The sequence below is a fragment of the Callionymus lyra genome, chromosome 7 (genome assembly GCF_982586985.1).
Source record: "Callionymus lyra chromosome 7, fCalLyr1.hap1.1, whole genome shotgun sequence".
NCBI classification, from domain to species: Eukaryota; Metazoa; Chordata; class Actinopteri; order Syngnathiformes; family Callionymidae; genus Callionymus; species Callionymus lyra.
The window spans coordinates 23128942-23151789 of NC_141824.1; the positions used below are offsets into that span (position 1 = coordinate 23128942).

Consider the following 22848-nt stretch of genomic DNA (forward strand, 5'->3'; position numbering starts at 1 on the left):
TGAAATACGAGTGAAGGTACACGCGTGTAATTAACTGGGGTGTGTGTGTCGTGATAAGCAGCTCTGTAAACACACATCAGCAGAGTTTCCTGAGGCGGCAGCAGAAGAGAAACGCCGGCAGAGACGCGAACAACAACCAAAGTGATTATTTTCGAAGCTGCAAGACGAAAATGCATCCGAGTCCACGTTTGAGATCGACCTGCGTCAAACTCTATCTGTGCTCCAACCCAGCAGGTATGTCACGACCTGAGGCTCAGAAACTGTGTTGTCTTCATGACGTCGTTTGTCCTCGATGTTCCGCACAGACAGCGAGGAAGAACGCTCGGCTCTGAGGAAGAGTGTGTTCCCCAAATTCAGGGAACACTGCAAGAAAACATCAGGCGTTGACGTCAGGGTGAGTCTGCGGGAATATCATGTTCGATTGAAGGATGGACGACCAATCTTACCAACTACAGAAATAATGTGATGTTAATTATTATGACAAATTATTAAGTCACTTGAAAAATATTTTAAAATATTATTTGGTGGACAAAATATATAGAAGACGAACAGATTTGACTAAAAAAAGTATTTAACTTCGTAATTTAACTTGACAGAGAGTAACTTAATGTTTTCTTACATTTAATCTATAAACTTTAAGAAATCTCATCCTCCTTTTCTCTAAATATTTACATATATGTTTCTATATGTAGCTGGTAGTTGTGTATCACTTAATATATTCACATTGTTGAGTTTAAAAAAACAACAACTTTTCCTTTTATTCCTTTTTTTTTCACAATTTACAAACGTTAAATCTCCATCCAGCACTTGAAAGGACAGAGATACAATAAAACAAACCAGAAAAAACAACAAAAAAACATATAGGTTACAAATGTCTGACATCAAAAGTCCAAACATTATTTAAGAGTCAATTTTAGTCCATTTTTTCTGTTGTTAGGTCGACACGTTTTCTTTCAGTCTGAGTTTAAAGTTCAATTGCTCCATGTTTTGCATTTCCCTTACAATGTTATTCCATTGATCCGGAGCTTCTGCTTTAGAAAAGTTTCTGGTTATGCCTTTTTTTTTATTTTTTATTTGCAACTTTATATACATATCGCATGACGTTTGTATATTTGTCTTCCAAGTTAGGGAATGAAATAAAAACGTTATTACAATAAACAAAAAACATTTTATTATCTTAATAATAGAAAAAAAAGTTAAATATATTAACGTATTTTTCAAGCCTTAATGTTGTTCAATAAAATCATTAGCATTTCAAATTATAAGACTACATTTTCCGACTTCTGTTTTTGTTGTATTGAACTACTCAGATCTGCTGGTATAAAATAATGGAGGCAAAAAACAAACAAAGGGAAAATCCTTCAAAATATTTTGGAGTCCAGATGGCAAACCATAACACCACCAGAGTGTGATCATCCCTGAAGATGTATAGATATCTGTTTTTGAGTTATTTTGGTTACCGCGATGATGGTGGACGTGTTATTACCAGTGTTTACATTTCATGCAGGTGATCGATCCTTATGAATCCAGGGACGTGTCTCTGTGGCCAGATGACAACAGAAGACAGCAGCTGATAAAGGAGTGCAGAGAGAGTTCAGCAGGACCTTTCTTACTGGTACAAAGTCATTTTGTGCATATTAATGGGTTCATTTGAAAAGATTTACAAATAATTGAAATAAAATAAAAAATCATTTTTTAAACAGATGCATTTCAATCATTTAACATTCACACATATATATTGATTTAGTTTCATATTCTAATACAATAATATACAAAATATTTCATTTTAATTAAATTATTTTGAATATCTAGACTATCACTTTTAATTTAAAAGTAATAATAATATGGGCGTTTTTAACACTTCACATATCACCAGAATTCCTGTCACAACATCAAAAGATTGTTGTATTAAATTTAAAACAATTAATTTCATTTTACCCGTTTTTTTTGTCTGTTTTTCTTTTTTGGTCTTTCTTTCATATTCATTTTTCCTCTCATTTTTTTTGTTGTAATTTTCTCTTTCACATTTAATGAAAGAACGTTTATTTTTGCCTATTTAGAATTCCTGTGACATCAGATGTTTTTTGTATAAGATTTTACCTAATTCTACCTGTTTTTTTGTCTTAGCGTTCATTTCTGTACTTTTCTTATTGGGTCTTTCTTTCATATTCTTTTTTGTTTGTATCTTCTTTTTCATCTCCTTTTTTGTATTTGTAATTTATCTCTTCATTTCAGACTTAAACTTTGTGACCCTGGTCTAGAAAGGCGCTATATAAATAGAGATTATTATTATTATTATTAAACATTCAGTTACAAAACTTTCATTTTTGCCTTTTTTAACATTTAATAGAATTCCCATGACAACATCAAAGGTTTTTTTGTATTTAAGTCAAAAAGTTAATTCAATGTAACTGATTTGGTTCATCATTGAGGCTGCTTTTCCGCCTTCGTCCACTCGGTGGCGCTGCAGGCGCTGGTCGGCCACCGGTACGGCAGGACCAGCCTCCCTGCACAGGTGGAAGTGTCAGAGTTCCAGCTGCTGCTGCAGGAGAGCCAGAGAGCTGGACTCTGCACCAGAGACCTGGAGCGAGTCTACCAGAGAGACGAGAACACAGACCCGCGTTCATACCGTCGACTGAGCTGCAGACCCACCACTCAGGTAACAACTAGGTCGTGTCACTCCTTGTTTTCTCACCTGATATCTCCAGCAGTCAGGTGCTACAGAGCAGAGCGAGGAGGAGGACGAGGAGAAGGTGGCGAAGCTGTTTTCAAACGCCGTGAGACTGTGTGTCGAGAACAGGCGACTGTCGGAAGAGAAAGCCAAACGATTCACACGATCAGGTACAAGCTTCAGGATGAACCTCCTGAGTCATCGTGGCAACTTCTTCTTCTCTGTCCAGCCGTTGACGCTGATCTACGATTCGCTCTGGAGGGTTGTCCTCCTGATGACATCATCAGACGCTGCCTCGTCTACATCAACAACGTGGTCAATGCAAAAGGGGAGCGTGGGAAGAAACAGAGTACTTCGGAGGTATTTTTCACGTGACCATCCTGCTTCTGACACCATTTGTGGAGGAGAATCTTACTCTTAGCCTTTATTTTTCTTCCTCTTTGTTTCTTCTAGACAATCTCCCATCATTCCTACTTCTTACCTTCTTTTCTAATTATCTTTCTTTAGTCTATTTGGTTTTTTTAAGCGTCTTCTTCTTTTCACCATTATGTTTTTATCTGCGTCTTGGTCTGTGAAAGATGCTTTACAAATAATTATTACTTACTTTTTCATATTGTCTTTTATATCTTCTTATTCTTTATTCTTCAGTCTTTCTTTTTTTCATATTTTTCTTTCTGTACTTTTTTGTTCTCATATTGAATTTTGCACTTGACTTTTTCTACCCTAACCTTTCATCTTTTACTATCTGTCTTTTGCCTTCTTTTTCATCCTTATCTTCTTTTCCTTCCCTTCTTTTTTATCGTATTTTGTGTTTCAATTCTTCTTTACCTTTATCTCCTCTTTCTTTGTATTTTTGTCCTAACAACTTTTCCATCTTTATCCTCTATTCCATTTTGTCTTACTTATTTTTCCTCTTCGTTTTTTCGTCTTCATTTTGTTATTTTTGGATCATCCTTTACTATCCGGCTTTTGCCTTCTTTTTCGACATTATCTTCTTTTTCCAACCTTCAGTCTTTTCGTCTTTTTTTTTTGCCTTTATCTCTTTTTTCTTCTTTGTCATGTCCTTATCTTGTTTGTCGTCTTTTTCTACTTTTTATAATTGCTGTTTTTGTCTTCATGGTTATATTTTTCTTGTATCGTAATTTTCCTCTTCGCCTTTTTTATGTGATCTTGCTATTAATTGTCAATTCATTTGTCTCATTTTTTCTTCTTCTTCTTCTTCATCATTACTCTTCTTGGGTTGCGACTTCTTGTTCTTTGTTGTTTAATATCATATTAGTTGTGGTTTAAATAGTGAAGGTTTTTCTAAGTCAGTTTTCCTTTCGCATTTTTCCTAGACACCTGAACAGTCACAGTCTTTGACGGATCTTTGTGAAAACTTCCTACGTCAGCTCATCACATCCTGCCCTCTCCTGGTGTACACGACCACCACGGAGTGCGACCGTCGCTTCGGCTACACGACGGCTAGAAGACGCATGTACGCCGAGGCTCTTTGTCAGCAGGTGTATCTGGACTTGACCGGCTTGATGGAGAACATGAGCCACTCTTACGTCAGGGAGGACGAGTCCATGGATGAGCAGGAGCAGCTTTGTGACGTCCTGTCCAAGTCGTACGAGATCACACGCCCTGAAGAGAACCAGGTCAGAGTTGCGGACGTTACTTCATAAACCGCCATCAGCTGTTCGAAAACAGCTTCAACCGTTTGTTCGGAAACTAAAAAATGTAACATGTGATCAGATCCTGGAATATGTAGCGCAAAGTGACCAACGTCTCCCTCTAGTGGTCACTGGGGGACCATGTTCTGGAAAAACGGTGCTGCTCGCTCATTGTGCTCAACAGGTGCGAACAAATTATTCTGTTTAGTTAAATAATAATACTTTATGAATATTAAAGAAGGTGCGTGACAGTTTTTCGTACATATATCATGACAATTCTTGATAAATCAAATACTAAACCATACAAACTCCTGTTGTGTTATCAGTTTTATCTTGCCTATTTATCTATTTTAAAGTATATACTTTATTGAATATTGTTTCGATTGTTTAAGCGCTTTGTGACCCTGGTCTGGAAAAGCGCTATATAAATAAAAATTACTTACTTACTTAATGTGACATGTTTTTAATTCCACAGATAAAGTCCAGTTTTCCAGACACGGATCCAGTCGTGCTTCCTCATTTTTCTGGCTTCATGAACGAAACGTCACCAAAGAATCTATTGATTGACATGTGTCACCGAATAACCAGAAGCTACAACAGAAACAAAGACCCCCTGAATCTACCTGAAGGGTCTTGTTCCCCTGCAGGCTGCAGCCAAAACATGTCAAGTCATACCGAGGTGTTGGAAAATCTTCTCTTCCTCCTCAACAACCTCCCTTCTTCCCGTCGTCCGTTAATTCTGATATTAGACGGCCTGGATCAGTTCGGAATCACATTCGCCACGACAGTCATTGAGAGTTTCCCCTCCCCGCTGCCCCTACTGGTCAAACTCATCATCACAGTCTCCTCCAAACACTGTCATGCCTTCGAACTACAAGTCCAGCCCTGCAACCGACTTCAGAATCATTCGGGATATGCGTGTTTGCCACTCGGACCGGTGGAGCGCAGACACTGCGTGACCATGTTGACCACCTTGCTGCGCCGCTCGGGGAGGAGGGTGACTTCGGGACAACAGGTTCTGGTGAACCAGGCGCTCACTTCCTGTTGTCTCACTCTTTATGCTCGACTGCTGCACGAGCTCACGTCACTGTGGACTTCTGGTAAGAACACTTTTAAATGTAATCCCAAAATAACTGCCACCAGATATTGACTATCTACGTCAGCTAGTACCCAAATTGAAAATCATGTTTCTTTTGTTTTAGATCTGGATGTGTCCGGTTTATATCCCCCGGACGGCGTGCACTCAATGATATCTACGTTTTTTGATAACCTGGAGAGGAAGCACGGTTGTGGCCTGGTGTCTCGCACGGTCTCCTATCTCACCGTGTCGAGGGCCGGACTGACGGAGTCTGAACTTCATGATCTTCTGTCCGGCGATGCAAATGTATTATCAGAGCAGCGAGAAGATGATGATCTGAATTCTGACGTGTCTCAAGTCGATCTAGAGATGCTTCTGCTGGATTTAAAGAGCTGCCTCATCAGGAGGGAGGTCCGAGGTGTTCCAGTTTTGTCCTGGTCCAGCCGACATTTTGCATTAGTTGTGGCAAAAAGGTATTTCGGGAAAGAGACAAAGGCAACCTTGCATTCGATCATGGTGGACTATTTTAGCATTGGTTGGTTACACTTTCAACCGACTTTGACTGAATTGTACCAGAACGTCAACTCTCCACATGAGCCAAGGTCTTCCTGGAATCAGTTTAGGTCCAGGAAAGTGGTTGAATTTGTCTATCATCTCCAAAAGAGTGATCGACACACTCTGAAGGAGGCGCTGTTGGTGTCATTCGAGTTCCATCAAGCTCTGGTGGGTGCTGGACTTTTGATGGAACTGATAGATATGATCAGAAGCAACTCACGAGAAGGAGCCATTTTGGCAGGAACGCTGGCGTCTTCTTCCTGCGTCCTTCAGAGTTCACCTCAGAATCTAAACACTGTGATGGAGACCAGCCTCCTTCCATACGAGGAGGTCTTTGACTCGCTCAGTAGATATGTATCTGAGATCAGTCAGGTCATGGTACGCAGGAGTTGCTCCTTAGGTGTCATCTTGTCTCCTGCTCCCTCAACGGTCTTTCCTGTCGAGTGGCTTCGGTGCGACGGCGACTTCGTAGATGCGGTCGAGACGAAGAGTGCCGTCGTTGCAGGGGTGATGTGTGATGGGTCTGCATGGGTGTGGAGAGGTCTAGATCTTCACCCTGTGATTATGGACTGTGAGCAGGTGAAGTTCATAGGAGTTCAAAGTAGTGAGCAGTATTTCCTGCTCCACACACAGCATAAGCTGTTCTTGTGGGACACTTTAGATGCAGATAAGTTGGTGGAGGTCAAGGACTCTTTAAAGTCAGACGAAGTTAACACAGTCGCTGGATTCGCGGCGTGTCAGGGAAGGTTCTGTGTGTGGTGGAGAAGTCAAACTTTTGCTAGTGTGTTCGATTCCCTCTGCGAGTCCATGACACGTTACCAGTGTCAGGCTAGTGTGACGTGCAGCGTTTTCTCTCCGGACAGTTGCTTCTTGTACTGCGGACAGGAAGGTGGTTTGGTTTCTGTGTTCGACACGTCCAGCAACTGTTTGGTGATGAAGTGCATGAACTCCGATACTGCTGTTCGAATGATCGTGTCTGTCAACGTGATGACGTGCGTCTGCAAAACTGGAAGTGTTATCATCTGGGATGTGAAAACAAAACCACCTGTGAAGGTCAAAGAGGTTCTTAGTGATTCCGAAGAAATCGTAAACACAGATTACTTAGAAGAACTTTTTAGTTTCCTGGTTTGTCAGCATAACCGGGTGACACTGTGGGAAACACGTACGTGGGAGATGAGTGACCAGTTCACGGCTCCGAAAGGGAAAGACTTTATCCAGGCTTTGCTCTCCCAGGATGGGCACCTTTTCCTGGCTTTGCTGGACACGTGTTCAACGGTGCTAGTGTGGCGGGTCAGCACAGGAGAGTGTGTTCTGTCTTTAGACACGAGCAAACGACCCGTCAAACTGCTCAGAACCGTTTCCGACATCCTATGCGTGACTCGGGTCGGCGGACTGACCGTCTGGGACGCCGAGATGATAACCGTTGCCGGGGCAGCACCACGAATGAGAAGTGTCGTGAAAGAGGTGGTGGTGGACCGACTGGGTCAGTGGTTCTACACCTTTGACGGCTCGGAGACGGTGTGGAGATGGACTCTAAAGACGGGTCTTCCTACGGATAGCTTCCTGCATGATAACCCGGTTGAAAAAGTCAGGCTGGGGTCGAACAGCAATTACCTAGTAACGCTCTCGGCCGAGGAAATATTCATTTGGCAAACAGAAACAAAGCAAAACATGTTGCGGATCAGCGGAGGCGGCGCTTCTGATGTTTTGATTGGTCCAAACTGCAAGTTTGGTGTGAGCCTTTCGGAAAAGGGACTTTCTCATGTCTGGAAGCTGACGGAAGGGAGCATCATATGCAGCGTCCACTTGTACCTGTCTCACCCTCAGATCACACCTGAGAGCACATTTCTCATTGGCCGTCGCTCCGGAGACCTGCTCGCCGCCAACCTTTGGTCGGGGGTGATAAGTAAGCGTTTCTCCTGTTTGGTCAGCTCACAGCGTGTCGTTGCATTTCAAACCCTTTCAACTCATCCCAACTACGTGGTCGTGATGGTTGCCTCCGGAGGGATCTACACGTGGAAGGTCTCAGAGGACACGGTGTGCAAGCACTTCCAGTTACCGGAGATGTTCCACTGTCAACCTGAAGACTTTCAGATATGCTTTGATTTCCTGCTCCTGTCCACTGAACACCAGTCCCTTCTTCTTTTAGACCTTTACGAATCCAAACTGCGCACACTTGAAGCCGAAGGTGTCGTGAAGAAAGCCTGTTTGGAGAGATCGGGAAAGTTTGCCGCTTACATATCGGAAGCTTCAACCTGCCACCAGCATGTGGCGCCGGTCCTCACGGTGATCCGGCTTCTAGACGGAGAGAAGCTGGGAAGTGTGGTTCTGGCCAAGAGACCCTCCACTCTGGTGTGGTCCGAGCTGAGGTGCGTGTTTGTGGGATTCGAGGACGGGTCGGTCGGTGTCTATTCCGTTATGGATCACAAAACCAAATTAGGGTCCGTCAGACTTAAGAAAAGTTTTCACAAAAGTTGTAATGGTTGTCCTTTTGACCAGGAAATGAAAAGGTGGTTTCCACTGGTCAAAGCTAATGTAACATGGACAAAGATACTGTGAAAGAAGATAAAAAACCAGTCCAGAATAACGTTCCCGTGTCAGGGATTTTCTCCTTGACAATCGGAATGAGGACAGAGACAAGTGTCAGAATAACAGATTTTACCACCAGCAACGTCCCTCTCTCCTTGCTGGCTTTTTATTGAAAGCTCAGAGGAGGACACACTTGAATACAAACAGTTTGTTCATTTGTTGCTGGACGCAGCCAGCAACGACCGGTTTTCTGTGTGAGTCCGTGAGAGCATTTCTCGAGAAACGAAACCCTAACATGGAACATTCCTTCCAGGTCATTGTGAGCCGCAGCAAGTATGACTATATGTTTATCGTGATAAAACTATAAACAACATCAATTCTTTAACAGCCTGGTTGGATGTTGCGTCAGGTGCAGGAATGGAAACAGTGAATGCGGAGAACATCTTTGAATCAGTGATAGCAGGGATTTTTTTATAAATCATCCACAATTGCTTCTCCAAGTTTATTTTTAACACACATGTTTATTTTCCATACCAGCTAAACTAGCAACTTTTGATACAGGCGTCTAAAGTGGTAAGATGTGATCCCCACGCCATTGTTGCATAAACACTGCAATTATAAGCTGTACAAAGACTTTTTCTAATGCTTAAAAATGTAATATAATGTGACTTTTCTCAGCTCTTGTGACAGTTCCTCGTCTTTGTCCAGTTCCTGAAAATAAACACTAAAGTAGATCGTGAATCACATTTAAATTGAATTCATGACTTTTGTTCACAATCTGTTTAACTCATTATCAGGTTGAGGTGAATCTACTCCATAGTAGAACTTGCAGTGCTTAATACTAACCCAACATACTACTGTGTACTATGATAAATTCAACAGCAGTATTTAAGAACATACAGTTTCGTGACCCATAGGTTGACCACATCGGAACCACTAAGGAACGAATTACAATGACTATAACCCAAACAGATGCTGTGTCTCAAATCGCATACTAGCGTACTCAAAGTTAGTATTTTTAGTGCGTAAGTGCGTCTCAATTCTTGGTATGCGAAATGTAGTGCGCCATGCACACTAAATTGGCGTACTAAAACGCCCACAAAACTGAGTATGGTTCGATGGACACTAACCACCCTAAACGGCCGCCATCTTAATGACATTTTAAACGGAAGTTACATCATATATATATATCCATATATATTCATATACGTACAGTGCTGTGTCTCAAATCGCATACTACTCTTAGTATGCTATAAGTTAGTATGCATCAGTTTAGTGTACGTACTAACTAGTACGCAAATTCTCCACAGATAGTATGTCTCAAATCAAACACTGCTGCTACACACTAACAGGAAATCACATGACAGCTTCTTCTTCTACTTCTATTTAATGATGTTTCAACCAGCTGTTTGAACGCTATCGACACCTGCTGGCAGCACGTTTTGCAACTTTGGAAAAAGAAATAAAGAAAAAATATGAGAATCTAAATAATCGCGAGATATTTAAGCTGGTATCAGCAGCGAAAACATCTCATCCTTCTACTGCTGCTGAAAATGCACCTGTAAGTATATGAATATATATGCATTTATATATGAGGTAACTTCCGTTTAAAACGTCTCTAAGATGGCGGCTGTTTAGTGTGGTTAGTGTCCATCGAACCATACTCAGTTTTGTGGGTGTGTTAGTACGCCAATTTAGTGTGCATGGCGCACTAAATTTCGCATACAACGAATTGAGACGCACTAACGCACTAAAAATACTAACTTTTAGTACGCTAGTATGCGATTTGAGACACAGCACCGGTGTATTTTCCGCAACAGTAGAAGGATGACACTTCTATCTCGCGAATATTTCGATCGGTTGAAAATGTGCATACTAGTTAGTATGCACACTATCCTGATGCATACTAACTTCTAGTATGCTGAGAGAAGACTGCGATTTGAGACATAGCAAGAGCTTGTGAGCAATTAATACTATCATTTTTTTTGACCACTAGAGGGGGTGCACCGTTCCTGGAGGTACTGCAATACCAGGTCGATGCGTGGAGTGGACGGAGCAAGCCCCTATTCCATCTCCCTGCTCCAAAAATCAATTTAATATATGGTCCCCGGGTAGGGGACGTATCAGATATTAAACTGATAAGAACAGATACTACACTTGATCTTAGCCAAAAGGCCGAGAAGCGATAACTGGAATAAGGTCGAACCAGATGAGTCTTTCTCCAGACCCGCCGACACGGTGACGGTGACACATGTGTATCGCCATAAAACACACAATCTAACACAAGTGTGTGTCGCTGGTGAAGGTGTGTAGCTTTAATTCTCATCTAAACATCAGTGAAGGACATTAAACACTCAAACAGTGCTAATCGCTGCTGCTACCTCGTGTCACGTGGTGTCGTTCTAACCAATACGCGGTCGTTATTCGTCGCGGTTCAAATTACAATTCCAAAACATAACATTTAAAACAGTTTTGACAAATAAAGGTTTGCAATATACATTAGCTTCGCAATGTGATTTTCTTTAGTTTGAAAAACGAGTTCATAACGCTTTAACGTGACGAATCTTATTTGAGTGAGGCAATTGCTCCCTCTGCTGGAGAAACTGGGATTATTACAAAATGAAGGGCGATGAGAAGAAATGGCGAACTTTGTCATATTTACTGCGCACAATAAATGAACCAAAACACCAGTTATCGTTTATAAAAAAAAAAAACACTTAACTAAAAGGTGTGCGGATTAATGTTACTTTGAAACAAAACTTCGTCTTCGTCCGCTTCATCCTGGTCAGGTTTTATACTTTTGGCTTACAAATTTACAAACAAACTTTGACATTGTTACATAATTAACATTTTAAACCATGATGGAACTAATTCACAACATTTTAAAGAATGTCCAGAACTACAATTACGTCAACAGTTGAATACATGTTTTTGGCTAGCCGCTAGCTTCCTCTCAACTGTATAAAACTCCACAAAGTACTGCAAACTTTTCAACCAAGTGAAGAAAACATCTAGAATGTGTATAAAAGTTACTTACGCGTGAATGACTCTCAAAGAAACGACGTGTATTTCCATGTTTTAGAAACTTCAGGACCTCCTCCACCGAGCTGCTCACCTGAAGTACACCGTGGTGATGGGTCGGTCGCGAATGAAACGGCTCATTGAGTCGGTTCAGAATTCTTAGTTTGGACCTTTATTAAACGTCTAAGTAAAGACCTCTTTTAAACGTCTAAGTTTAGACCTCTTTTAAACGTCTAAGTTTAGACCTCTTTTAAACGTCTAAGTTTAGACCTCTTTTAAACGTCTAAGTTTAGACCTAGACCTCTAGGACCTCTTTTAGATGTCTAAGTTTAGACCTCTTTAAGACGTTTAAGTTTAGACCAAGACCTTTTTTAAACTTCTAAGTTTATATCTCTTTTTGACCCAGACCTCTTTTAGACGTCTATATTTAGACCTCTTTTAGACGTCTAAATTTAGACCTGTTTTAGACCTAGACCTCTTTTAGACGTCTAAGTTTAAACCTCTTTCGGACCTCTTTTATTCGTCTAAATTTAGACCGGTTTTAGACCACTTTTAGACCCAGAACTCTTTTAAACATCTAAGTTTAGACCTCTTTTAGACGTTTAAGTTTAGACCAAGACCTTTTTGAAACGTCTAAGTTTAGATCTCGTTTAGACATAGACCTCTTTTAGACGTCTACATTTAGACCTGTTTTAGACCTAGACCTCTTTTACACATTTAAGTTTAGACCAAGACCTTTTTTTGACGTCTAAGTTTAGACCTCTTTTAGACATAGACCTCTTTTAGACGTCTAAGTTTAGACCTATGTTTAGACCTCTTTAAGACCTCTTTCAGCCGTCTATGTTTAGACCTCTTTTAGACGTCTAAGTTTAGACCTCTTTTAGGCGTCTCAGTTAAGACCTCTTTTAGACCTCTTTTAGACCTAAACCTATTTTAGACATCTAAGTTTAGACCTCTTTTAGACCTCTACGTTTAGGCCTCTTTTAGACCTAGACCTCTTTTAGATGTCTAAGTTTAGAAAAAGAAAGAAAAAATTACAATAATAAAGTTTTCTTGTTTTACACAAATGTTAATATATATTTAAAATGCAAACACACATAATATGCTGTAAACTCTTGTACTAGTCTGTGGACCTGGAAACGTCTGGAAAAGTATGCCTTATTTTCCAGACGCAACAACTAGGAATAACGGCCCTCTTTCCTACACCCGTCCATGTTTCCACAGCACAAACTCTCTATAGGCTGCATGTTTTGTCTTTGCTCCACTGTTCGTTATCTATAGCGAATGTATCATTCCAGGGAGCGTTTGCCAGTCGCAAAACCTCTTTGTCGAGAATGTACAGCTGCATGTGGGCCATATTGCAGACACAAATCCTGTTATAAAAAACACAAATGTTACTTTACAAATGTAAAATAAATATTTGTAATAATCTGAATAATATTGAACATAATGGACAAGGACTTCATTAAGAAGGTATCTTATTATTATTAATAATAATACATTTTATTTATATTGCCATTTTCGTCAAACAATGTATCAGAGTGCTCAAACTTTTTAGTAATTAAGAAATTACTGACAACAAACTTGTAAATAGTATTTATAATAATAAATATATCCCAATTTTCCACATAGACTCGAAATAATACGATATGAACATAGTTTTTAAAAAGAACATTATTTTACTGAAATCAACACTGCACAATTTGAACGAATATACTCGTTCAAATTGATATTCAGACAATACATCACATTAATGTCGTGATTTTTTCATTAGTTCACTGGGAAACTATCCTATAGAACGATTTTGTTTTAAGATTACGGTACAAAAACAAAGTTAAAGTTATTTTATTTACAATTATCCACAATCTGATTCATAAACTCATCGATATCCATCCTTCATTCAGACAATGGGAATTCTGCTGCAAACCGGGACATGGCAACTTTTGCGACGTTTAGCGAGTGCTCATGGGAAATGTGGTCTCCCGTCGGGCTAAACACTACCACTTTAGTCCGCTGGCGTCGCTCGACTAAAAATCGCCAAGCGCTGCTTGAGTAACATTGTAAAACGTAGCTATATATATATTTTTATAAATACAAACTTATATGTTACCACATATACATTTTAATTAAAACATGTTATAGTAAATACTGATTTCAATATATAAATAAAATAAGATTGACCAAGGTCGTTGACGTTGAAAACGTCACCTCATGCCGGAAATTGCACGAGTGGCTTATGATGTAACACCTCAGAAGGTTCCGGATTAAGCGAAGGTCGCCACGGGTAGAGCTCGCGTCTTATAACACGCACAACAACTTTGTTTTATTGAAGTATCTCTGAACGTTATTAAAATGCCGAGGGGAAGCAGAAGCCGGACATCGAGGATGTCTCCTCCACCAAGGTAACGTTAAAGATGGGCAAGCGTGACAGTAGTTTAGCTAAGCTAGGTGGTTTAGCCAACACACAACGTTGTTCATTAGAAAATCGACTTTACATAACATGTGAAAAACTATAATGTTTTGATTCTTTTTATGAAGTTAACACCCTTTATCTTGATTCACCCTAATCTGACTCTTAACTTAAGCTCTTAAGTGTAGTTATTAAAGTAATTATAGTCATTCTGGAATTACCTTATCATTTACATTGGTTTATAAGCTTCTTTTAACTTTTGGTTAGTTTTAGTAGATGCATCCGGATCCTGTTTTTATCTCTAATTGACCCCATTCTATGACATCAATTTAACATTTTAAATCAAATCAATTAATTTCTAGTATCACCGTGTTTATGAAGCATACCTGCTGTTTATTTTATTTTATTTTGAATAACGATATGATCTGTTCACAGGCGTGCATCACCTCCTCCGATGGCCAGGGCTGCACCACCTCCCTCGCACGCCCCGGTTCCAATGCAGGCTCCAGCATCCGCTGTCGGGGCTCCTGCTGCAGCACCGAGGCAGCCAGGAATGTTCGCTCAGATGGCGACGACTGCGGCCGGAGTTGCTGTGGGGTCTGCAGTGGGCCACACCATCGGTCACGCAATGACCGGTGGCTTCAGTGGAGGAAACTCGGAGCCTGCAAAGCCTGATGTTACCTATCAGGTACACGGATTGTTTGTTTGAGCACTTGTTAGGTTAGGTAGAACTTTATGTTGGTGAGATTTCTGTTTCCAAAATAACATTTCTTCTTGCTAAACTTGCTTTTCACTCCTTTTGTTGGTACCAAATATTTGTTTTGTTTTTTTGTCATTAAGTCTTCGTTTACAAGATGACGTTGATGTTTATTCACGGTGCCTTCAGGAGCCGTACATGCAGCAGCAGCAACCCATGTACCAGCAGCAGCAGCCCATGTACCAGCAGCAGCCACAGCAGCAGCAGGCGTGCTCTTACGAGCTGAAACAGTTCATCGAGTGTGCTCAAAACCAGAGTGACCTGCAACTCTGTGATGGCTTCAATGAGGTGCTGAAGCAGTGCAAGTTTTCAAATGGTGAGTTGTGGGGAAAAAGATCTGCATAAAACACTAGACCAGTGGTTCTTAACCTTGTCGGAGGTACCGAACCCCACCAGTTTTATATCAGATCCACCGAACCCCTCTTAGTGTTCCTTTAGTTTTTTCGGTGCTAGACTAGAGTTGCGCAACTTGGCGTTGCAAATCATTCAGACAGGGCGCTCACTACCATCAGTTCCGCGATACATGTGAATCCCTGTTGTACATATTCGTCCGACCACTTTCTTCTTTTGTCCGACATAGTTAGTATGGATTACGTACTACCACGATACTCGCACTTAATTTCCCTCGGCACTGATTGACCAAGCAGTGTAGTGTTTCATCACGAATTTACACCATAATTCTGGTGTTTTTCCGAACATCCGCGGCAGAGGCTCTGCCGAACCCCTGAGATCGACTCACCGAACCCCTAGGCTTCGATCGAACCCAGATTAAGAACCACTGCACTAGACACTCTGATGCTAAATTGATGATATATAAGTGACTTTTTAAATCTGTAGGGCTGCATTTATTTAACGGGTTTAAGTTTTGGATAAGCACATTTTTGTGAGGACACATCAGATGAACAGCTAAATTGTGTTTAGTAATGACTTTCAATGACCTCCCTCACTCTTAACAATTTTTTTTTAAAGTTAACTTAAATTAAGTTCATTGTTTTGTATCATTTGCTTCCAGCGGTGTAGATGCAAAACAGAATTTGATAGCACTGTCCGAACAATGTTGTTCCTTGACAAGAATGTTCCTTGAATATTGCCGAGTGTATTTTAACTTGAATGGTTTTCTTGTGTCAATGTCATTTTTTTTTTTTTTTAACCTGTATTTTGTTTCCCCCCACAGGTTTATCATGAGCTTCCAGAAACTGGCTATAGAAGGCGATTGACAGCAGCTCCTGAAATTTTGTAATAGAATAATTCATGTTAATGTCTGGCAATGTAATAAAGTCTAATAAATATTGTTTATAAATACTTGTGTTTCAGTTATAAATAAAACGTGTGCTTTTCAGTTCAATCTGCAATAAAGTATAGACCTAGCTGAGCATCAACTCTTGCATTATTTGCTGTGAAACAATAAAGCACTTGTGTCATGACCCTTCAACTCTTGTGATTTATTCTCATCAAAAGTGTCTATATTTACATGTGTGTCATCAGACTTCTAAATAAGAGGTCCGTGCACCTGTTCTGTCACTCACACTGGCTGAATACAAATCTAAACACACGTGAGGACGTTTTAAACGGCGGATGTTTCTGGTGGAAGCAGCAGGATCTGATTCTCTGAGCCAGACTTGTTTATTTTCTTCAGGGTCCAGGCAGAGGTGGCGCTGGTCGTCAGGGGGGCTCGCACTTTATTTTTGGCTTGTGACATTAGAACTCACCCCCAGGAGGGACTGCAGACAGTTTGGGACAAACTCTCGAGTCTGTCTGGACATGTTGGATTAAAATGATGGAGAACATTCATCTGCAGGACTGAGTCGAGAACTGTGAGTTTCGATCTGTGGTTCTGTTGCTGGTTCGGGTGGAATATTTGTTCTTACAGTTTCGACTTGACGAACTGCTCGAAGACTTTAAGGCTGAAAGATTTTTCAATTAATGAGTGTCTTTTTTAAAAACATTTTTAGACGCAACAATCTTTTATGCTTTTTATAAACTGGTGAAGTTTAAAAATTGCTAGCAGACGTTCTTTTAACTTCGAGCTAATATTAGCTTTCTAGCCAGGTCTGTTTGTCACGTTCTCGGTCGATGTTTAGGTTAAGCGAAAGTTATAAAAGTTAAGTTCAACTTCGACATGACGCACGTGTTGAGTCTCTTAGGTTTCTTGAAAGCAGCACCTGCCGCATAAAAAGTTAAATTCTTGTTGAATTCATGTGTTGCACGACAGTTTAAACACTTTATAATATATTATTAGAGTCCAATTTATGTGTCCTCTTTTGGTTTTTCAGCTCTAAAATCCATTATGATATTTTACACATAAGTACTTGGTAAACAATTTGTCCTAAAAAAGAGCTGAGCTAAAGTTGTTTTGAGCTCTTATACTGGTGGTTGGCTTTTCAAGTTTTGACTCTGAATCTCTACTCTTTTAAAATCTTCTCTGTTGGAGATGTTTCACGTGACATACAATTCAACAAATGATAATGATTTATAAACTAAAACTCTGTTGTTGTGTTTTTCATCATTTAGATTGTGTACTTCACAACCAGCTGCTCTGTGAACCACATCTGAGATCTCTGCTACCATGACCAAAGAGGAGGACATCCCAGACTGGGTGGGAGCCCAGGAGTTTTATGACAAGTATGAGCCCAAAGAGATTCTAGGAAGGTAATAAAATTAAACAAAAGATGTGAGATTATTCTGCCGGAGTGATCGTGGCTGTTATTTTAACTACGTACATTTGGGGTCAACCTTAAGGCGAGCGGGTGTAATTAGACTCGATTCCTGGAAGTCCCTGAGAAAAATGTGAGCTGTGCCAAAGAGCTCATTCTCATTCCTCACCCCTCCTGAGAGATGAAGCTGTTTCACAATCTCACGCCCAGAGGACTGTTGTAGATACATTTACTTTGATTTGTAGATACATTTACTTGGATTTGTAGAAATTGAATGTATTAAAAGGTCTTTGTATTTTTGTGTTTGACAATGATTTAAACTTGGCTTGCAAACAAGATGAATCTAAATTAGCCATATTGGTTTTGGCTGAGGTGTCATTCAAACATCTATGTCTGAATAGCCATGCAGAGCTGCACAAAACTGGTAAGATTAAGATAAACTTAATCTTAATATATGACCAAAATGAGGAGACAAATCATCAAATAATCCCTAAGACTTTGGCTCCTGCAAGGTTTTGAGAGATGTCATCAGTGGTCTGCGATTTCACGTAACAGTCAGTAAACGTAAGCGCTACAGACATAAATCATACATTTATATTAGAAAGCATACTTAAAAAAAAGCGTATGGTATGTTTTAATGGGCATTATATGTTTAATAAAATTAGTGATCATTTCATTGTATGTGGTAGAAATTGTTAATGTTTTGGGGTAAACTGACTGAAAAGTTGGCATTCGAAATTTACAATAATATGGAAAAAGGTATTAAACTTTGAGTTTTTAAAAGAATAAAAGTGACTTTTCTTCGTCAGGGGCGTGAGCAGCGTGGTGCGTCGCTGCATTCTCAAACAGACGTCGCAGGACTACGCCGTGAAGGTCATCGACATCACGCCCTCGGACAAGACCACCCCGCAGGAGATTGAGGAGATCATAGAAAGCACTACAAAGGAGATCGACATCTTGAAGAAAGTCTTTGGCCGAGAGAACATCAGTGAGTCGCCCCCACTGACGTTTTGACCTTTGAACTTCAGACACTGATTATTGCTCATTGATGCAAACCTTAATTCATCCTCAACAGTTCAGCTGAAAGACTGCTACGAGTCGAATGCGTTCTTCTTCCTAATATTTGATCTGTAAGTCTTCACGATAGCTGTATCTGGAGGACTTCTTTGCTTATTGATGGTTTCTTCTTCTTCCTCTCAGCATGAGGAGAGGCGAGCTCTTCGACTACCTCACAGAGAGGGTGACACTGAGTGAGAAAGAGACCAGGTAGGTGGAATATTTCTATGGAAACGGTTAGATTTATTTACTTTCACCTTTGACAATAGGAAGATCATGAGGTCTTTGCTGGAGGTGGTGGACTTCCTGCACGCTCAGAACATCGTGCATCGAGATTTGAAGCCAGAAAACATTCTGTTGGACGACGAGATGAACATCAAACTGACAGACTTTGGCTTCGCTGTGCAGGTTCAGCCGGGACAAAATCTTAAAGGTGTGTTCGTACATTGTGGCAACAGAGCTTTAACGTCGCGCTCATAGCAAAGTGATTAAGAACATTCTGGTTTGATTCAACGCTGGAACACAACAGGGCTGAAGCATGTTCTGACCGGAGTTGTACAGCCAGCAGCTGCCTGGTGGTGGTAATGAGGGAATCTGATAGTGTCCCCTGCTCAAAGGTTAAGATACGACCTCGCTCTCAAATGATATTCACGTCCAAACGCTGCAACCCTGTTGACCTTTAAAACTCTCACACAGAAGCAACCTTGATGTGCAGACAAGATTTTGAACATAGTTGAGCTTTTATTTATTTAATGTTGATTATGTGTGAGCAAGATTTAGTGGGACTGTTAAGAGGAGGCAGAGGAAAAAAAGCAGACAAAGAAAAGAGGGTTATTTTAACTACTAAACTAAAGTTTAAATGTTAATTTAATAAGTATGTAATAAGACATTTTTATTTGTTCAGGCTTTTCCTTGATTTTCTGGACCTTTAAAGTATACATTTTATTGAGTATTGTTTTAATTGTCTAAGTGCTTTGTGACCCAAACTATTTCAATCAATAAAGTTTTACCTTACCTTACCCTGGTCTGGAATAGCGCTATATAAATACAAATTACTTACTAACTTACTTATTAATAGTAACAATAGACAAAGCATGTAAATATGATGTAAAGGAACGTTATTTCAAAAATCTTATCGATTTATTTTGACATGTAAGAACGTTGCCTGCTTCTGTTTTTCTATTGCTCTTTTTTTGTGCGTAATCTTATTTCATTCTTTATTCTGTACTAACACCACAAAATATTCCTGTTGTGTTTAAAACACTGGCAATAATATTTCTGATTCTTTCCAAAAAAATGATTGAAAATAAAGTATCTTTAACAAGTTTTATTTTGAGTTAAACTAGTAATAGATTATTTTTTATGACAAAATAAAATAAGTCAAAGACCCATGGATGGCGTCACCTGGCTCTATTCTTAATTAAAAATGAAAACACTTTAATATTTATCTTTTGTTATGTTTATATAAGCTATCTTGGTGGACTTTATTAACTGTTGAACTTCTTTAGGCTGATTGCAGTTATCTAGTCCAGCACTGGAGGTAGCTTTTCTTCAGGGAACGGCAATTCAACTTTAGACTTTAGACTTTCTTTATTGTCATTGCACAGAAGAACACAGCAGTGAAAACTGGCAACGAAATTTCGTTGCTTGGCAACCGTTTAAAAAACCCAGCAAAGGGTTATAAATATGAATAAGTTATAAATAGTGACATATCATATAAACAGAATAAATCAATGTTTTGCATATAATGAATGTATATAAAACTATATCAGACCTACTCCTACCTGGATAAAGGTGAGACTTTTCTAGTGCCTTCAACACCATCCAGCCCACTCTGCTGCAGGACAAACTGACACAGATGCATGTGGACCCCGGTCTGGTCTCCTACTGATCGACCACAGTATGTCAGGCTGAAGGACATCACGTCTGACTCTGTGGTCTGCAGTACAGGAGCACCTCAGGGGACAGTACTGGCCCCTCTCCTCTTCACCATCTATACTTCAGACTTCTGCTATAACTCAGAGCTGAGTCTCGTCCAGAAGTATGCTGACGACACTGCCATTGTTGGATGCATCAGGGACAACAGCGAAGACGAGTATAAGAGTCTAATACGTGACTTTGTGGACTGGAGTGAGAGGAACCACTTGCAGCTGAACACCTCAAAGACCAAGGAGCTGGTCTTGGACTTTAGGAGTTCCAGGACAAAGCCACGTCCAGTGTCCATCAGAGGCGACGAGGTGGAGATAGTTGACAACTATAAGTACCTCCGTGTGTGGCTGGACAGTAAACTGGTCCTGCAACACAGACCATGTGTATAAGAAAGTCCAGAGTAGACTGTACTTTCTGAGGAGGCTTCGATCATTTAACATCTTCTACCAGTCTGTGGTGGCCAGTGTCCTGTTCTATGCTGTGGTGTGTTGGGGTAGGAATGTGTCCAAGAGGAGTGTCAACAGGTTGCACAGATTGATCAGAAAGGCTGGCTCTGTGGTTGAAGCTGGACTCACTGGTGACAGTTGCTGAGAGGAGATCACTGAACAAACGACTGTCCATCATGGATGATGACAGTCATCCTCTCAACACTGTCATCAGTGAGCAGAGAAGCAGATGGAGCACGAATGCTCCTCCCATGATGCAACACTAATAGACTAAGGGACTCATTCATTTCTTTGTGCTATTAGATACAATGTACAATTCTGAGTTTGGGGGCAGGAGTGGAAAGTATCTTGACATTCTATTCTATGTTAATCTTTGTTTCCTTTGTCTTTGAGCTATGTTCTTTATCTTTAGACTTAGTTTGTATCATCTTGTTCTTTCTTTTTATTTCTCTTTGTTCTTATTTTTATGAATAATTGCTGTATTGCTGTGTCTAATTGGAAAAAAACTATTTCCCGAAGGAGAAGTCCTGAGGGATCAATTAAGTTCTACCTAAACTAACCTAAATAGAAATAAGTAAAAGCTATCAAATGGGCCTTATTTTTTCTCTGTGACTGTAATGCTGACATAGTGTCACCCAGATTGCACTTTAATTCAAATTTGCGTGCATAATCTGTACACATGTTTTCTGATATTTGGATCAACTCCTGCAGAGGTGTGTGGCACTCCTGGATATCTGGCACCTGAGATCATCGAGTGCTCCATGAATGCAGAGCACCAGGGATATGGCACTGCTGTCGACATGTGAGTAGTGCCTTTGACTGATAAAATGTATTATTTTAACAGCATTATTTTTAAATGTTTATATTAAAAATACTTTCCAAATACTTCTTTCCACAGGTGGAGTTCAGGTGTGATCATGTACACACTGCTGGCAGGATCTCCGCCCTTCTGGCACAGGAAACAGATGCTGATGCTGCGGATGATCCTGGCGGGGAAATACGACTTCTCGTCTCCGGAGTGGGAAGACCGCTCTGACACCGTCAAAGACTTGGTAAGTTTTTATATTGACTGCGTTTGTTAAGGAATGAGAGACTGAACTTGACTTTTCTGTTGCTGCTCCAGATCACAAGGATGCTTGTAGTCGACCCCAAGCAGCGCTGCACAGCTGCAGAGGCCCTCAGTCATCCCTTCTTCTCACAGTATGTGGTGCATGAAGTGCGGCAGTTCACTCCGTACAGGCGCTTCAAGGTGGGTTTATTTAACTTTTTTTTTTTTACTTTTCACATTTTCTGATGCATTTTAAGCAAACATTTATGTTTTTTAAATATCGGAACTTTCATTTATTTGTTCTTTGAAGGTTCATATTAATATAACTTAAAATACTAACTTAGATTTTGAATCATGTTCCCATTTCAGGTCATTTGCTTCACCGTCCTCGCCACCATGCGAATCTACTGCAACTTCCGTCGAGCCAAGCCGGTCACCAAGGAGGTGATCAAGAGTGACCCGTACGCTTTCAAGCCCATCCGCAAGCTCATCGATGCATGTGCGTTCAAGATCTATGGCCACTGGGTGAAGAAGGGTCAGACACAGAACAGAGCTGCGCTCTTCGAGAACACTCCCAAGGCAACTCTGCTGTCGCTAGCCGTGGAGGCGGAGGAGCCCATGCACATCTGGTAGCGGCGGCTGGTCGAGCCGTCTGGTGATGGACTTATGAATGCAAGACACAGCCATGACCGATCGTTGAGTTTTGTGATGAAACTTCATGAACCGTTACTTGTTAACTGCATGATATTCTCATAACATTGTTTCGCTGTTTAACTCCCGTTGGCGTTAGTTATTAAACTTGTGTCATCTCTGGGTCAGGGTGACCCAAAAACAAACGTTAGAGGTATCCCTTGTGTTCTGGGTCAAGGTGCATGACCACCATCACTGCATATGCATTTCTGCCAGCCAGAGGTCATTAACTTTGACCAAGAGACAACGCAAGATACTTAAAAAAAGTTTGGGTCACCTTGACCCCGATATAACAAGGGTTAAGTGAATTTGTAATCTAGTAATGTAATCTACAATGAAAGGTCCACCT

At 40.4% G+C, this 22848-nt stretch overlaps 3 protein-coding genes and 1 non-coding gene across 5 annotated transcripts; 3 read left to right on the forward strand and 1 right to left on the reverse strand.

Annotated features, from left to right (window-relative positions):
• The first annotated feature begins 97 nt into the window (after window positions 1–97).
• Window positions 98–9167, forward strand: LOC148075716 (NACHT and WD repeat domain-containing protein 2). 2 transcript variants are annotated; one of them, XM_087796006.1, is made up of 10 exons: window positions 98–234; window positions 306–394; window positions 1508–1615; window positions 2471–2659; window positions 2709–2841; window positions 2901–3031; window positions 4009–4311; window positions 4409–4510; window positions 4802–5426; window positions 5529–9167. In XM_087796006.1, exons 1-10 carry the CDS (start codon window positions 171–173, stop codon window positions 8516–8518), a joined length of 4734 nt encoding a protein of 1577 aa, XP_087652132.1. In that variant the 5' UTR covers window positions 98–170; the 3' UTR covers window positions 8519–9167. The 2 variants fall into 2 exon arrangements, with proteins under 2 accessions (XP_087652132.1, XP_087652133.1); XM_087796007.1 differs by having other exon boundaries at window positions 2712–2841.
• Window positions 9168–10484: 1317 nt separating this feature from the next.
• LOC148075717 (U2 spliceosomal RNA) lies at window positions 10485–10675 on the reverse strand. Its single transcript, XR_015711994.1, has one exon. It is a non-coding gene; the product is annotated as a U2 spliceosomal RNA (small nuclear RNA).
• A 3081-nt stretch (window positions 10676–13756) lies between these two features.
• chchd2 (coiled-coil-helix-coiled-coil-helix domain containing 2) lies at window positions 13757–16108 on the forward strand. Its single transcript, XM_087795582.1, has 4 exons — window positions 13757–13911; window positions 14355–14607; window positions 14806–14992; window positions 15851–16108. The coding sequence occupies exons 1-4, from the start codon at window positions 13862–13864 to the stop codon at window positions 15859–15861; spliced, it is 501 nt and encodes a 166-aa protein (XP_087651708.1). The 5' UTR covers window positions 13757–13861; the 3' UTR covers window positions 15862–16108.
• Window positions 16109–16352: 244 nt separating this feature from the next.
• On the forward strand, window positions 16353–22595 carry phkg1a (phosphorylase kinase, gamma 1a (muscle)). The gene is made up of 10 exons (XM_087795337.1): window positions 16353–16490; window positions 17188–17325; window positions 18140–18318; window positions 18406–18460; window positions 18531–18596; window positions 18656–18819; window positions 21473–21563; window positions 21660–21813; window positions 21885–22010; window positions 22179–22595. The coding sequence occupies exons 2-10, from the start codon at window positions 17243–17245 to the stop codon at window positions 22440–22442; spliced, it is 1182 nt and encodes a 393-aa protein (XP_087651463.1). The 5' UTR covers window positions 16353–16490; window positions 17188–17242; the 3' UTR covers window positions 22443–22595.
• Window positions 22596–22848: the final 253 nt, after the last annotated feature.

What these genes read in the sequence shown, in the direction of transcription:
- phkg1a (XM_087795337.1), top strand. Translation starts at nt 17,243, where the DNA reads ATGACCAAAGAGGAGGACATCCCAGACTGGGTGGGAGCCCAGGAGTTT. An exon ending in CTTTGGCCGAGAGAACATCA is followed by an intron (nt 18,319 to 18,405) that starts GTGAGTCGCCCC and finishes CATCCTCAACAG; the next exon opens with TTCAGCTGAAAGACTGCTAC. An exon ending in TATGGCACTGCTGTCGACAT is followed by an intron (nt 21,564 to 21,659) that starts GTGAGTAGTGCC and finishes TTCTTTCCACAG; the next exon opens with GTGGAGTTCAGGTGTGATCA.
- LOC148075716 (XM_087796006.1), top strand. Translation starts at nt 171, where the DNA reads ATGCATCCGAGTCCACGTTTGAGATCGACCTGCGTCAAACTCTATCTG. An exon ending in CATCAGGCGTTGACGTCAGG is followed by an intron (nt 395 to 1,507) that starts GTGAGTCTGCGG and finishes CATTTCATGCAG; the next exon opens with GTGATCGATCCTTATGAATC. An exon ending in CACGCCCTGAAGAGAACCAG is followed by an intron (nt 4,312 to 4,408) that starts GTCAGAGTTGCG and finishes ACATGTGATCAG; the next exon opens with ATCCTGGAATATGTAGCGCA.
- chchd2 (XM_087795582.1), top strand. Translation starts at nt 13,862, where the DNA reads ATGCCGAGGGGAAGCAGAAGCCGGACATCGAGGATGTCTCCTCCACCA. An exon ending in AGGATGTCTCCTCCACCAAG is followed by an intron (nt 13,912 to 14,354) that starts GTAACGTTAAAG and finishes ATCTGTTCACAG; the next exon opens with GCGTGCATCACCTCCTCCGA. An exon ending in AGCCTGATGTTACCTATCAG is followed by an intron (nt 14,608 to 14,805) that starts GTACACGGATTG and finishes CGGTGCCTTCAG; the next exon opens with GAGCCGTACATGCAGCAGCA.